General features: G+C 37.4%; 1 protein-coding gene across 1 annotated transcript in view; it reads left to right on the top strand.

Annotated features, from left to right (window-relative positions):
- Positions 1-10,967, top strand: part of LOC137983912 (leucine-rich repeat and calponin homology domain-containing protein 1-like) — a 29,999-nt gene extending 19,032 nt beyond the window's left edge. The window contains exons 11-20 of the mRNA XM_068831071.1: positions 266-376; positions 782-824; positions 1,344-1,442; positions 1,526-1,564; positions 3,498-3,587; positions 4,711-4,765; positions 5,167-5,267; positions 6,399-6,536; positions 6,831-6,908; positions 7,886-10,967. Of these exons, the coding sequence (XP_068687172.1) occupies positions 266-376; positions 782-824; positions 1,344-1,442; positions 1,526-1,564; positions 3,498-3,587; positions 4,711-4,765; positions 5,167-5,267; positions 6,399-6,536; positions 6,831-6,908; positions 7,886-7,987 (856 nt within the window). The 3' untranslated portion in view covers positions 7,988-10,967. The remainder of the gene's footprint in view (positions 1-265; positions 377-781; positions 825-1,343; positions 1,443-1,525; positions 1,565-3,497; positions 3,588-4,710; positions 4,766-5,166; positions 5,268-6,398; positions 6,537-6,830; positions 6,909-7,885) is intronic.
- Positions 10,968-15,787: the final 4,820 nt, after the last annotated feature.

Below are 15,787 nucleotides of genomic sequence, written 5' to 3'. Positions count from 1 at the left end.
AACAATTCTTTATTAGATCTAAAAATTCTAACCTACAGAGCTTTTGCCCACAATTAGCAAGGGCTATTTAAGGTGCGCAAAAGAAGAAAAAAGAAAATTTAAAAGTTCCATAAATAACATTAACCCTAACCCTAATCCTTCAAAGGGAAAATGTGTTGCTACAGAACAGTAGAAAATATCATCAAGCAAGACCAGCTGTAAATACAAATGTATTTATGAAACAGGCCTTCATTAATGAAAGCTCTGCTGTTTGGTGTATTCACAGGAAAGAGTTTTCATCACCGTTATCTGCAAGAGACAGGGCCAAGCCTCCAGTTCCTTCAAACCATCCAATGTACAAAGTTGTGACACGGACGGGCTCAGCTAAAGAACCAAGGTCAGAGAGAAAACCAGGGAGCCTCATTTAATCCTTGATCATATCAACTAAATTTTGTAATAATGGTTTACCAATAATATGAAAAAGAATTATTAGTAATCATTGAAATTAAAATTTGTGAATAATAATTATTGTGAATTATGATTATGATTTATTTTTGAATATTTATTATGAATTATGCGATAATTGATGAATCTAGAAAAACTTGCAACACTAAAACTTGAAACTAGAAATTTCGGTAAAAATTCGCCATTATCGTTAAGTCCAAGTATCTGTATTCATATTTGCAGGTAAAGTTAGCCATTCATCGTGCAAGAAATTTGACAGTTATTGTAACATTAAAATTAAAATTAAAATTTGAAAGATTAAGTTAAACTAAATTGTATTGTTCATCTTTGTTTTTAGCATCCCTCCAATGGAATCCCCTGATGTTGCTTGGAGTAGACAGGTAATTTACTTTGTGATTCTTTTGTGTCAATGAGCAAGGAAATTTAACACTTAATTACCAGTGAGATCTATTTTGCAATTTATTGGGTTGAGCTGCTAGTTTTCATCATGGCCAAGTATTCTGCTGCCATTGGCGTGCAGTTGAAACATCAGAATGTGCCATTGTCAATATACCGGGGTAGTGAAGTAAACAAAAAATACTAGATTACTAACAATATTAAATCGGCGTTTCTAAAACGAGGGTAAGGGTAAGACCAAGGGTCACAGTAAGCGTAAGGATACGAATAGAGAGACTATCCTAAAAATGCATAATAGCTAACCTTAAACTTTTGTTTAGGCCTAATTAGGCCTAAGGTTAGCTTTTATGCATGTTTAGGATACTTTCTGTATTCATATTCTTACCCTTACTGTGACCTTTGGTCTTACCCTTACCCTCGTTTTAGCAATGCCAATATTAAATTCCTTGAATTGCAACAAGAACCTTTTTTTTTACAAGTTCTTTGTAAAACTTGATGACTAGGAAGAAGAACTACGAGCCAGGAAGAGAGAAGCACTTATGCAACAAAGTAGAAGAGAGGCTCAACTCTCGCGCCTCAAATTTGAGGAACAGCGACTAAAGGTAGCCGTAGATTTTCTTGTCTACTCATTGTAATCTGTTGGGTTCTTTTTGACCAAAGGTTTTTTTTCCTTTTGTACATGTAGCATTCTGCCAGCCTTTCCAGGGATAAAGCTTCTAAAAAGGTATAATTCTGGTCTCTTTATATTCTTGGCTTCTGTGTCTGGATGTAAGTGGGTAAAATTTAACCTGGCACAATATTCATCATTGTTTGCATCTTTAAACTTTTGTTGACCAATATTATTACTTTTAATGGTTGAGGTCACACTTAACAGTTTACTAAGGTAAAAACCCTTAACTAAGGTATAAAAAAGGTAAGCAAAGTTTACTATGGTAAAACGCATAAGCTGACTTTTACATTTCCCAGACGTTTCCTTGTCACAAGAGTGCTACTCAAATGTCGAGTTGATGACAGACAGGAATTTTTCGAGTTCCGTCGCGTGAGTCTTAACACAACAACTTAATATATTTCGTGACTGCGCCATGGATCGTGAACGTGTTGTAGCTTCGATTGTGGCTCTATTGTTTCTTATCGTTGCAATCCGTAAAGCTCAGAGATTTAGATTTCTGGCTCTTTACCTTGTTTTTGAAAGGAGGCAATTTGATCTCACCAATGCTCTTCTCGCGACCAGAATTAAGAGATTACAAAAGCGAAGAAGAAGGAGAGGAGCTTTAGCAAGACGGAGGAGAGTGGTGGGGGTATATCCGAGACCACAAGGATGGTTTGAAGAAATGTATGAAAATCCCGTCATGTTTTCGTTATTCATTAAAAGATTGTGAGGGAAGGAGATAGAAAGCGCATGTATATAGAGGGCACACGCAAATTCAGCAAAGTCACGAAATGCTTCTCAAAATCATGACAAGATGTCACGTAAATAAACAAAGTTTAGATAAACGCTAGATAAACCATGCTTTTTCAGATGGTTTTACTATAGTAAACTTTGCTTTCATCCGACCGCCGTTGCTAACGCAACAGACTAGAATTGCGTTTACCATGGTAAAGTGAGAAAAGCCGGTCACATTGAAAAACCCATTTACCATGGTAAACTTTCGTTTACTATGGTAAAAAAAGCTCAAGTGTGACCTCAACCAATGTTTAGCATGCTATGGTATACTTTGAAGTACTTTGAGCCATTGAACATAGTGTTGCCAATGAACAATGGGCAACCAATAACCCTCATGAATCCGTCAAAAAATGCCAATAAATTAAGATTTTACACAAGAGCAACTTTCCTGGACACAATGTGTAAATCAAGGGAAAAATTACCATAGGGTGATCAATGTGCAACCAAAGACTAAACGGTGAATACAAGTAGTTGCTGGGAGGACACAGGCATAATCTCACCTGATCAGATACGTTTTGTATATTTTTGATGAAAGAGTGGAAGTTGTGGAATAGTTCTTGCAACTCTGTTATTGTAAGGGTGACAGATAATGACCTTCAAGTGCACAGCCAGCCATGCATCCCCCCAAAAATCTGGTTCAATGTTTTTCCTACGAATAACCACTTATTAACCATGCAAGAGTGATTTTTCACGGGTTAATCTCATACTTAGTCCTTTCCACATCAGTACAGCACTGTTAAGGTCTGGGGTAGGGAGATTTTCCCAAATGCTTGAGGTTTAAAAAGTTGTTAATTTTGTGGCTTCATACTTGATTAAAGGGGAAGTGAATGCTTTTCTATTGATTGTTGAAACCACACAAGTCTGGTGAACTTATCTGGACACCATCAAAAAATTATTAATTTTTCACTTGATTACAATTTGGTAAGGTTTTGTCGGCATTCTCAAGGATAAACCGCCAAACAAAGGTCAACGAATACAGAGAAGTTCCAGTTACCCTCAATGTTGCTTCTTAATTTTGCATAATTAGTTATTTGTCCATGAACATTATAGTAGAATAAAGCTCTAGCACTTAACCAATTGGCATGCTGGTTATGTCAGGAACAATCGCAACCCTGATACAATATCCAATGATACCTCAAATGTAGCAATCAAATGAATGTTGACAAGCAGTTTTTTGTTTAGTTTAGACAGTATAAGCATCTTTACTTTGCAGCGATTTGGTGGTACTGGAGGTGCAGCCGTTAATGACAGTCATGAACCATCTCAGCCAAGTGCGCCAGCGCAAGACAAAAAAGAGTGGGAGGTCTGTACAAAGTCCTAACTCAAAGACTAAACCAAAACAAAGTAAAGACTTTGGCTTTCAATATAATAAATTATTTATGATCTCTAGACCTCAATAATATAAGTACTTTTGGTTCTTACTGTTGTCAGTTATATCCACGGTAAGAATTGGTGGACACTTTAAGGGACATTGTCATAGCATTTCTAATAATTTGCATTATTTAAACACCTTGGTCACATTCAAATCCATTTTACGTCATTTTACAATACAATACATACTTAATTGACCTCTCCCCATAGGGGCTTTTCAGGGCCAATGAATCAACGAAACAACAGAACACAACAACTACAACTGTTAAGAATCCCAACTGGCCGGAGGCAAACCAGTTGGCTATTTACAAGTGCAGCTGGGAAGTTGAACCAGGGACTACCAGGAACAAATTCAGCGAGTGGTCAGAGCGGGTCTTGAACCCGGGATCTCCGGATCTCAAGGCAAGCGCCCTAACCACTGGGCCACACTGCCTCCTCCTCTTACACCATCTTGAGTGAATTGAGAAAAAAAGGATCAGCCAAGATAATTTTTTGTTGACTTTATGCAAGTTACAACTCTAAAGTGCTTGCCCTATGTTAGAGCCAAAACGTGATGAAGTAAGATTGTCTGGGTGATAGTGGCCCCGGGAAGGACTGTTGTTAGGGACATACATCTTATTCCAAAATGGCTGCCATTTTATTATTCTTTTGTTTGATTGCAAATTGGCCCTTTTGAATTTTTCGTTTGAAAGCAAGGCCAAAAGGGCCAATTTGCAAGGAATCAAAAGAACACTGAAATGGCGGGCATTTTGGAATGAGGTGTATGGACCAACATTTTGACTAACTCAGCGGAAGTTATCTTGAGAGTTGCAGCCTTACAATGTCTGCATTGCGCACTGACCTACAACAACTTTATGACAGTTACTAAAGTGAAAGACAAAGACGAATCCAAGAACAGACAAAGCGTTGCAGTTTACAAGATCTCATGCTGTGACTGCCAGACCACCTACATTGGTGAGGTGCTGGCTAGGAATTTGAAAACACAGCTGACTGAACACAGCGGGTGACTAAAAACTGAATGCTCACAATGTTGTCTTTTGCTTTTCCACGTGCAGGAATTGGTGTTTGCAAATATTCACGTTAGAAAACCAACAACACAAATTCGTTCATGTAAGTATTTAAAAGAAGTTTCTCCTTTGAAAACAATAATAATAATAATAATAATAATAATAATAATAATAATAATTTGTTTAGAAATCTTTTTTCTTGAAATTGCCATCTTGTCTTTTGTGGTAACAGTTTGAACATTTCCTAAAATCTAAGTAATTTAACAGTTATAAGCTTCAGCTCACACCATTAGCCTTCATCTCAGTAGCATGTGGACAATTTTCACACCTTGCAGTCTTGTGCTTTTGGAACTTATAACTAGTAACAAGAAGTTGTCTCACACTTTCACTGTAATCAGGGCTCACATTTTGAGCCAAAAACTTTAAATACTAGAACAGAGAGGACAAAAAATTAATATTTCAAACCCCTGCACTGATGACTCTATGCCATTTTTCTGTTCTTAGTGCCAGCATCATTTAAGGAATCGTCAAATCCAAACTTCACAATTAAACGAATGTATGACAGTGCAAGGGAGGAATTTGAGCAGCTTGAAAGACTCAGAGAGGTGTGTGGCATATATTAGTTCAATGTGTGTGATGAAACTTCATCAGGGTTGGGGACACTGAAAAGGAATCAAATCAAAGTAACTCGTATGAAATCATAGGTTGGTTTTTGAGGAAAGGGGAAAACAGGATTACCTGGAAAAAAAACCTTTTGGAGCAGAATCAACAAACCTGGGCCACATTGGTGAGAGCTACTGTGCCATCCCCTGCTCCATCTTTATTCATGAATAAAATCGTCTGGCATTAGACAGAATGAAACCTATGAGACCATGTTAAAAACAGAGGATTTAGTGTTGAAAAATATTTCACAAGTGAGTGCAGCGGAGTGAAATATTTTGCAACATGAGAAGAGAAATTTCGTATCTCCAAGCGGCCATGTAATATTCTATTTATTATATAAACATTTTGTAGTAAAAACTAGGGGGATAAGAAAACGACGTTTCGACCGTCGGCACGACATTACACGACGGCACTTACATCAACGCATGGACGAACATAGACACACCTCTTCTTCTATTGGCAAGCATTTCCGTGACAAACACTCTTCGACACCGAAAGATCTCACTACGAATTTTACCATCCTCAAAAGATGCAACAGCAAGTTTGACTGCCTCATCTACACTGTATGAGATGTTCTTCATTAACAAACTGAGACCAAGTTTCAATGTACAATGTGACTCAATTCATGGGAAAGTTTTTAAATAGTTTTCTTTTTATCTTATTCTTGTATGTTCTTATTGTTTTTAATACCCTGCTTTTTAACATTTTCATGCTTTTTACATTTGTCACTTCTTTGTTCTACTATATAATTAGTACTTATGTAAATTTTTTATCTTCACTTTGCTTGATAATGACCGTTGAACAGTCGAAACGTCGCTTTCTTATCCTGATAGTTTTTACTACAAAATATTATATAAACACCAATGAAATACAACATTGTTTCATTGAAAGGCGCAATTTTCATATGTAACCATAGCAACAGTGAAAATAACATGTTATCTTCAGGTGTGAAGATATCATGTTTTCGCACGAAAGCTCGCTTGGTATTTCGTTGGTGATTATATGATAAGATAAATTTATTCTATTGCTTGCAAATGGAGGTAACATTTTTGTTTTGTTGTTGTCTGTTACAGGGTATAGAGAGTCGTCTGAAGGTGACATTGCCAGATGATTTACCAGCATCGCTTTCTGATGGTGTTGTGCTGTGTCACCTCATTAATCACATTAGAAAAGGATTGATTCCCAGTATTCATATCCCGTCGGCGGGAGTGGTAAGCATGTGATGGTCCAAACAATTGCATGAGCTGATGAGCTAATTGATAGGAGCATTGTGTTCTTGTGATGCACCTTGCAATTCCTCTGCAAGGTGTTGAGCTCCTGGCATTGATTTTGTGACCAAGGGATTGTTGAAATCTTTGCATATTGCATACGGTTTGACTTAGGTGGACATGTAGCTTTGATATCCTTCTTTGTTGCAACTGACCTAAATGTTATGAAGGGTGAGCAAAATCAAATTAATAATAATATTGTTGTCATTAATATGTCAACTTGTTTGCTGTTTGCAGCCCAAGTTAACCATGCCAAAGTGCCAGAAAAATGTGGATTATTTTCTTGATGCTTGTAAAAAACTTGGTGTTGACAGGGTAAGTATTGAGTTTGAACTACATTGTATTTTCTGGTGGTTTATATTGATTTTTTTCCCCTATCTTTGAAACCACTTACATCTCTTAAATAATAAGTACAAGGATTATTTCAATCTTTTGCCTTTGTAGAATTACCGGTTGGCAATTAAAAGGGGTGTTTTTGTTGTTGTTATTGTTGTTGTTAGTCAATCAACTCTGTAAAGAATGTGATTTATAAATAAACCGATTTAGACATATTTACTATCAAGGCAATTGCCACAACTGTATCACACACCCTGGTCTGGTCATCCAGGACAAGGAGATTTCACCATTGGGCAAGCCACTATCTCTGACTCAGTTAATTAAAGAACTCCAAGAGACACAAAGTACAGATTATTAATTTTTTCTGTTTTTTGTTTTTTCTTGAAACATTATTATAATAATGATTGATAAACCCAGGCAATTCAGGAGGGACCCCTCAGGCAAGTGGTCCATCAAACAGTTTGCTTGCCCAATGGACAAGTTGAGATATTTCCTTAGCCTGCTCAATAAAAGTGTTCTAGTTTAATTAAGGGGAACATAAAGGGAAGGTACAGAAAACCGGAGGTAATAATAATGGCAATCTGGTCTGTTCCAAATTTTGGTTCGTATAATTGGAAAAGAGTTCTTATGGCAATTTAGTTGAGAATAGTTAACAAAGAAGGTACCAGTGGAAGAGGAATGAGTGTTGTGCTGATGGATTTCTTGAGTAGAAGTAAGCAGATGGGATATGTTAGATAGCACTGCCAATACACTTGTAGTGCCATCTAACATACTAACATGGTAGACATATCTTCTCAAACAGTGCATGCTGGAAGAATAAATGGTGCGTGACATTGCCTGAGTAAACATAAGCTGATCGTCGTTGGGATGGGGGTATCCCTGTGTAGATTGGAATGGTAGTAATGCTGTGTGATGTTGTGTACTGTTTCAGTCATACTGATAATTATATTTTTCAGGATAAACTGTGTACTCCATCTGACATTCTTGAAGAGAAAAGTCCTTTGCGAGTTTGTCAGACAGTAGAATCTTTGCTGGAACATGCTGATGGCGGACTATAGCAGTGCTGTTTACTTAGGAAAATAGTGTACAATAAAATTTGTAGGAAGTTCAAGTTAATGTTGTCTATAGCAAAGCAAACGAAAACTCTGTTTGCAGCTCTTACAAGGTTCCATTTTTTGTTCAGATTCATATCATATCAGGAAAGAGATCATTTAAGAAGAGGAATGAGTCAGACATCAAATTAAAAATAAAGTCAGTAATCAGAGGAGCATCCAGAAATATTTAATGCTACCTTAAAATAAACTACCGGTAATAGTACTGCTAAATGTAGGACTATTAAAATGGTAATTTTTGTATTATTTGTTTCAACACAAGCTCACAGTACACAGCTGAAATTCGATAATTAGTAATTATTGTCAAAAGCTTTGTGTTGTCGTTTCCTTAATTCCCATACTGAGCGTAAATTTCCCCGTGATAATCTAGTTGTTCTCAAATTTTGTTGAGTTACAAAATGGTTCCAGGCCCTTTCAGGTGTTGGCTTTTCAGTGCAATTAAACCAGAGAATTTTGAATATGAGGAATGCCACCTCCTTTACTCTCTGTTATTTTTCAATGATTCAAAGTAAGCATCATCCCGTAAACTCCTTGGTCTCTAAAAGCATTGGACAGGAAAGTTGTAGTGCTACAAATTTTTTGAGCAAAGACTGTCCGTTACCTGATGTTGCAATGACTTGTGACCTAAAAATGAAGCCATGTAAAAATTAATGTTTAGACTGTGATCATGCATTTCTACAGTCCTTAGACCTAACAAGTGTGTGTAAGGGCTTCTACAAACATTAATTAGGGCTAAGGGTGGGAGTGCTTTCTTCTTGAGTTTTTTGTTTCCCTCTCAAGTTGTGGGTGCTTTGTTTTAAACCTTGAATGCTTAGTTTGTCAGTATTTGTTTTTGTAAGCTGTTTTTTAAACAGAACCAATGGAACCTTAGCCATTCTTAGGTCCTTTAGTGTAAACAATCGAAGCAGTACATCTATCCTTGTGAGCATTCCTGTTGAGAGGGTGCTACAAGCTTGCAATAGCTGTTACGAAGAAAAATAAAGTTAGCTAGAGGCATCTTTTATAACTGGTCTATGCCTCTTTTCTTTCAGCAGACTGTTTATATTACATGGCATAATCTCAGATCCTGTGGAATTTTTTTAATATGGTATTCACCAATAAAACTGTTAGTGCATGTTTAGAGCAGACAGGTTGTTGTGGCATGTCTCAAGATGCACGTCACATTTATACAGTGTTATGTGCTTGAAGTGCAGTGGAAGTGATGTATTTGTAAGCACTCAAGGAAAGTCCTATCTGCTTGGTCCGAGCAAAAATAAAGAAAGAGAACAGTTACCCTGTTGACAAGCCAAATATTATATTTTTTTATCAAAGCATCCTAAAGAAAGACTCGTGATTGTGAAAAAAAGCCATCTACATGGTTTTTAGGATATTAATTTGGAATTACTTACTAGATGGAATGTATGTTTGGCTCAAAATACAGCAAAATTGTTCAGTTGGTTTTTTAAAAGAAAATTAAAAAGTGTTTTCTGTGCATTTTACATCTGGAAAAATGCTTAGTGGCAGATCACGTAGTGAATTTTCTACCTGGCTGGAGGGTCAGAGTTTTAAAGTTTGCAACACCCTGAGTTTGTGATTACAGTGTACATTTTGAAGGGTTTCAGCCCAGACTAATGGGAAAAGTATTGCGAAGCTTGCTTGTCTTCTGCAATCCAACTTCTTCACCCAAACCAGACTCAAATTAAAGGAGATCTGAATAAGATTTTTGTGGCCAAGCAAGCTGAAATTGAGTCATCGTTAAATCTCATACAGATTTATATGTGATGTGACTTAAAGGGGGTTGTGATATAGTTCAAGAAATCAATATTGGTGGTCTCCATCTAGAAAACAGAGTGGACATTGCAAACATTAGATTAGGGCATCTACTGGACAACTTCAGGGTCAATGTTGTTTTAAGCACAATATTTCAATTCCATGGCAGAATTGATGTGTATTGTAATGGAGTTGGGCATTCCATCACAATTCCTGAAAACTAAAGATTCAAGCAAATAAGTTCTATTGTAATAATAATAAATTATTGTTTCTAGCTTTGAAAGTAAACTTATGGTAATAGGTATAAGTTTTCTTATTAAGATTTAACAACGGTGTGTGAACCAAAATGGATGGCACTATTGGGATTTCGGCTTTCACATCGTGTAGAAGACACATGACGTAAAACAACAGAACAATACCTAATCAGAATTCTAAATCCCTAAAGACCATTAACGCTTTTGTTACGTCATGAGCGTGTTCTACACGAAGTAAAAGCCGATTTCTCAGCCCTTTCCAGTCAGTTTATTTCGATAGGATAGTCAGAGGGGAAGCCATTTTCTTTCCTCTGTAATCATACATTGCAGAACAATATTTTTAAACATTTATATAGCCTTTTTCTACCATCGAGAAGGAAATCCTTACCGAAGGTAGTAATGTACTGAAAAGTAACTGAAAAGAAATTGACAACATTAATTTGAATAATATTCTTGTACACAAATTAGCAAATTAACAATTTGAGTTTAATCTTTTTTGCATGATTTTTTTTGCAAACTGAAAATAATGCACAAGAAGGGGTAAAGTCTGCTTTACTGAAACTTATGTTTGTTTCCAACGTGGCCATCTTGTAAGTATCATCTACGTCAGTGGTTTTAACCCATTGACTCCGGGTGGGGGGGATCATCTGGCGTTAGACAGAGTAAAATACTAAATACAGCCTGTTCAGACCGGGTTGGGAGTCAACGGGTTAAGGAAACCATGCAATAATATTCAGGTTTTCCTAGATAAAAGTGATTCAAGGTATTTAAGATTATAAGATTGTAGCTGTGTAAGTGGGGCATAAAATCACCCTTTTTTTTCTTTTATATCATACTGTAATGCTGTGCTAAGTGGTTAAATGCTCTTGTTGTATGTGCCAGTACAATTCAACCATAAAAAATAAAAACTGTTAAACCTTTCAGCTTTGCTTTTGTTGGGGTCAACATTTTTGAGGCATGCAATATTTGTCCCTTAAACTATAACAGGAAACACTTCAGTGGCACATTGCCATAATATTACTTTCAAAACCTTGTAGAGAACTCCTCGAGAATTTTGCCAAATTGGTTAATGTGCTAGATACAAAACGATCTGAGATAAAAGTCCATGGCAACATTTTTAAGTTAAATTCTTGGCCGCTTGCAAAATTTAGACCATTTTTGACCAAATTTTTTCCAATTTGGGCCATTTTGGCTAAAATGGCCAATAATAATTGGCCATTTTTGTTTAGCAGTGGCTAAATTTTGACATGGCACGTTAATAAAATGCTCCCTGGTAGCCCCTCATATTGGGATACCCATGAAGTGAGGTGATTTCCTTTTCAAAACAAGTGATCCACAAACTTTTTATCCAAAAAGCCCATGATCTTCTCATATTATGTAGCTGTATCGGTAGTCTACAAGTGAGCAATTTCAAGGGAGGGGAGAGAGAGCTTGCTATCTTTGTTACTGACATCCTTCTTTGGTTCCCTTACATTTTAATCACACAATGGACACATGTCAATGAGAAATCCTATTTATTCACATCACAAGATTCTTATTACTGAGGTGGCTCTTGCCCTTCGCTGCCTTTTGTAGCACGGGTGTAAATTAATTGGGCATGGTGTTTTGAAACCTCTTTGATTAAACCCTTTGCCAGAAGTTCCCGCAGTCCACGACGAGCGAGTGAACCTCGGATCTTCAGTCTTTCAGAGACAACAGAGGGTGTGATGAGTCGGTAGCTGGGAACCTCCTTGTAGAGCTTGTCATAAGTGCCTTTGTCAAAAAGAACCAAATTGTTCAGCTTATCTCTGACTTTCCCCTTTGACCACTTCTGTTGATTTCAAAGCAAGAATGGCTTTTAGTTGTGCTGGCAAAGGTCCAAACTTTGTTCTTAGTCTTCCATTTCTCTCATTTTGGTGGGGTGGAAAGTCACGATCTTCAACAAGCCAATGTCAAAAATACCATAATTTGTACTCTTTTTTTGTCCCTCCAAAATTTTGCATAAGCATTGTTTCCAATTTTACCAAGAAAAAATAAAAACAATGCTTATACAAAATTTTGGAGGTACAAGCAGAGTATTGTGGTATTTTTGATGTTGGAACCATGCATGCACAAGATTTTACTTTCAATAATTTAAGGAGTCCCATTAACTCCTAGAGAACCCCCCTCCCCTCCCCTCCCCCCCCTCCCCACTGATGAGTAAAATTGTCTGGCATTAGACATTGTCAACTCTGTCTCACTATCAGAAGGAAAGTGTTAAAGGGGTTTTTGAGTGGACCTACATGTTGTTAATCTTCTCCATTTTTATCTTAGGGTGCGTTCGATTGACCGTATTCCGGAATAGGAATACGTGGAATAGAAGAGAAAAGTCCTTCGTTTTTACGGAGATTCACATTAAAATTGTTGAACACCTGCTAACATGCTATTTTAAACATATCTTTATTGTCCTTGTTGCTTCAAAATACTAGACATACCGTTTTAAATCATCACTCCAAGTATTCTGATTCCGGAATAGGGTCAATCGAACGCACCCTTAGTGTTGTCATGTACTTATTAAAATTGTTAGAATTTAATACTTCCTTTAACCCATTGACCCCTGGGAGTGAGACGTAACAGATTTTACTGTGTCTAACACCAGACAATTTTACTCATCAACTAGGGGCATCCTAGGGCACCTGAGGAAGTACAGATGTAGCTTGGTGTTTTCCATGTGATTCTAAACCCAATTCTTCTGAGGCAGAAAACATACTGTACCTGCAATTAATAACCGGCATCGCGAGGTCACGGGTTTAAACCCCGTGGAAGTCCTGAATTCTTCAGGCTTCTTTATGCAATTGCAAAAATTGCATTCATAACTGCGAGGATCATAGCTTCACTTGATTTCATATCCGCAGTTCATATATATGATCCATTTCATATATCAGTGCTGGAAATAACAGTCGGTCATCGGCCATTGTCCGACCAAATTTTGAAAATGTCCGGCCAATTTCACATTATGATTGGACACGATGACCGAACATCTCACCAGCACATCTTGAGTTACCTCTCTTCAAGGTGTTGTCAGTCAATACATTATGTCCGGTCCAATTTGTCAAATGTCCGACCAAAATGAAGATTTGAAAGGACATATGTCCTGTGAATAAAGAAAAATTATTTCCAGCACTGTATATCATTTCATTGTTAATTAATAATTAGGTTACTTGCACTTGGTCACAAGAACATAAACTAAAGAAATTCTTGGCACTAATTGACAGTAACAGATATTAGTATCACCCAACTAGTGGACTACTGCAAATCCTGCATTTTGATTGGCTACGCTACTAGAGGACTATTAGTAATAGTCCTCGAGTAGCAAAAAGCGTGACGCTTTCTTTCGTTTTATTCCCAAATAAATATTCTTCAACTTGCATTTGCTAACTTCATTACTGCCTTTTCTGTCCGACTAGTTGGGTGATACTAAGACAATTAGACCCTTCGCCCTCAAGGGACACAGGTCAATAGCCCATGAGGCAAGCCCGAAAGGGCTACCGGTTTAATTGTTAAATAGATGGGCATTATTAGCCCTGGTATGTTAATGTTGTTATTAGAAGTGTGCATCTCTTGGGCTCTGGTAAATCCAATATTTGCAGAACCGTTTTGGATGCAACAACAGCTTCTGCAATAATGTGCCCTAGAAACACCACCACTCAGTGACCTTTGAATTGGTATTTGGTCGAGGTAAAGGCTAGAGTAGAGTATAACCTACTCCTTTGGTCTACTGATTGTTTATTACAAACAAGATCAAAAACAGTAGAGGACCTTCTTCTTAGCTTTTCCACCAGAACTAGATGGCTTGTCTTTGGGTTTGGAAGTCTGCTTTGTATCCTTCTTGGGAGGCTGGTCAAAAAAATCAAAAGGGTTTCAAAACCAACTGAAACAATCATAACACATGTAAAGACAAAGTGAACAAAACAATTTTCTTAACTGCTGGTGAAAAACTCCATATTTCAATGATACTTTGCATAGGGGTAAAAGGGGAGCAACACCCAATTCAAGCAACCCCTGCAATGAAGCTTACGAGTAAAGGTGACACAACACTTAAAGAATCAAGTAGAGATACACATAGCTAACAGTCATACAAACAGAAATGCTGTGGGTGGGCGTGCAGGTCAGGCTCTCTCCGACAAAGAGAGAGAGAGCCTGCTTGCCTGGAACAACGAAGGGTGGTCAATTTCCTACCGAATAGAAGCGGATAACCGGTCGTGCTAACATTGTAAATTGTATGTCTTGTTCTTTCTTTCGTTCATTCATTGTATGTCTCGTTCTTTCATTCAACATAAAAACAACTTCATTTGATAAGACTTTCTCTTTATTACCAAAAACAAACTGTTACTTTCGACTTCAAAGTCAGTGCTAGGCACTCTTTTAACATTTTTGCTTCCATTTAACTACAGTTTTTAACAAGATAGTGCAATGAAAATTGCACTCCTTTTTCATTGCACTCCTTTACTGATGAGGCCTAAGCGCTTGTTTCAGTGATTAGGACTAAGCAAATCTTTTTTAAGATTTTAGCTTTCAATTTACGGTTCGGTTAACTACACTTTTTACCAAGACCGTGTGAAGAACATAGCACTCCTTTACTGATTAAGCCTCAGCACTCATTTCAGTGATTAGGCCTTAGGGGTGGTAATGACCACTGTGTAGCCGCGTAGCCACTTCTTTCCTTACTAACATAAATTCTAGGGGGAGGGGTGGTAATAGCCACTGCATAGCCATCACTTTTCAAGATCCGTTTTGGAGTGGCAGGTCATTGGTTCACACTACTGTAGCACAGGCATGAGAAGAGGCAACATGTGCAGACTCATTGCTGTTTATTGTGGTCTTTTATCCCGACCAAAAAAAATAATGATCCATGAGTTCACATATGTTACTTTTGTGCACGCTTGCACTGGGAGTGTAAAACCGGCCCATAAGCACATATAGTTGTCTAAACAATCATGGCTCATCTCTGACTCTTTCAGAAAATCAGAAAACGTCAGCTTTGGCCATTCCAAAAGGTTTAAATTTTAACTTGTTCCTGTCCCATCACTTCTCCAATGCCCTGTTAAATCACCTTGTGAATTTAACAACATAATTCCACAAGTAAATTTCCGGAAGTGTCTAGATACCCGGCAGCCGGGAAGTGTTTCCAAAAAACTAGATACCTAGCAGTCAGAAATTTTGACCAATTTTGTCCAAATAGCGCTGATAAACGGTTAGCTTTCAACACTTGAAAGCTAACCGTTTTAAAATGGGTTCTCAGACTTAAATACTGTTTATCAGCGCTATTTGAAATGGGTTCTTAGACTTAAATACTGTTCATCAGCGCTAATTGGAGAAAATTGGTCAAAATTTCTGACTGCCGGGTATCTAGTTTTTTAAAAACACTTCCCGGCTGCCGGGTATCTAGACACTTCCTAAATTTCCTGTGTTTATCAGAACACCGAAAAACCTAGTCAAGGTTTTCAAGTCTGGAACTCGACGTCTAGCCCAAAAAGAGATACAGGAAATAAGCCAGCGTGTTCTTCGACTCACAACAATAAGCGAAAAATATTTTTTAGGTGTTCCAATGCCTAAAAAATGGCTAAGATGATAGAATTGGACAGACAACATCACCTACCATGTTCTCTACTCAAAGCAAACTTGAAAGAGAACGAGACTCACACATGTGATACAAATAATGACTGGAGGGGGATCAATGTATTGTTTAACATTGCAATAGGACAATCCCCATAAAAAGAAAACT

This window comes from Montipora foliosa, chromosome 13 (assembly GCF_036669935.1).
Source record: "Montipora foliosa isolate CH-2021 chromosome 13, ASM3666993v2, whole genome shotgun sequence".
Classification (NCBI taxonomy): Eukaryota; Metazoa; Cnidaria; class Anthozoa; order Scleractinia; family Acroporidae; genus Montipora; species Montipora foliosa.
The sequence above is the reverse complement of the archived record's forward strand: the minus strand, read 5'-3'. Positions and strand labels throughout refer to the sequence as shown.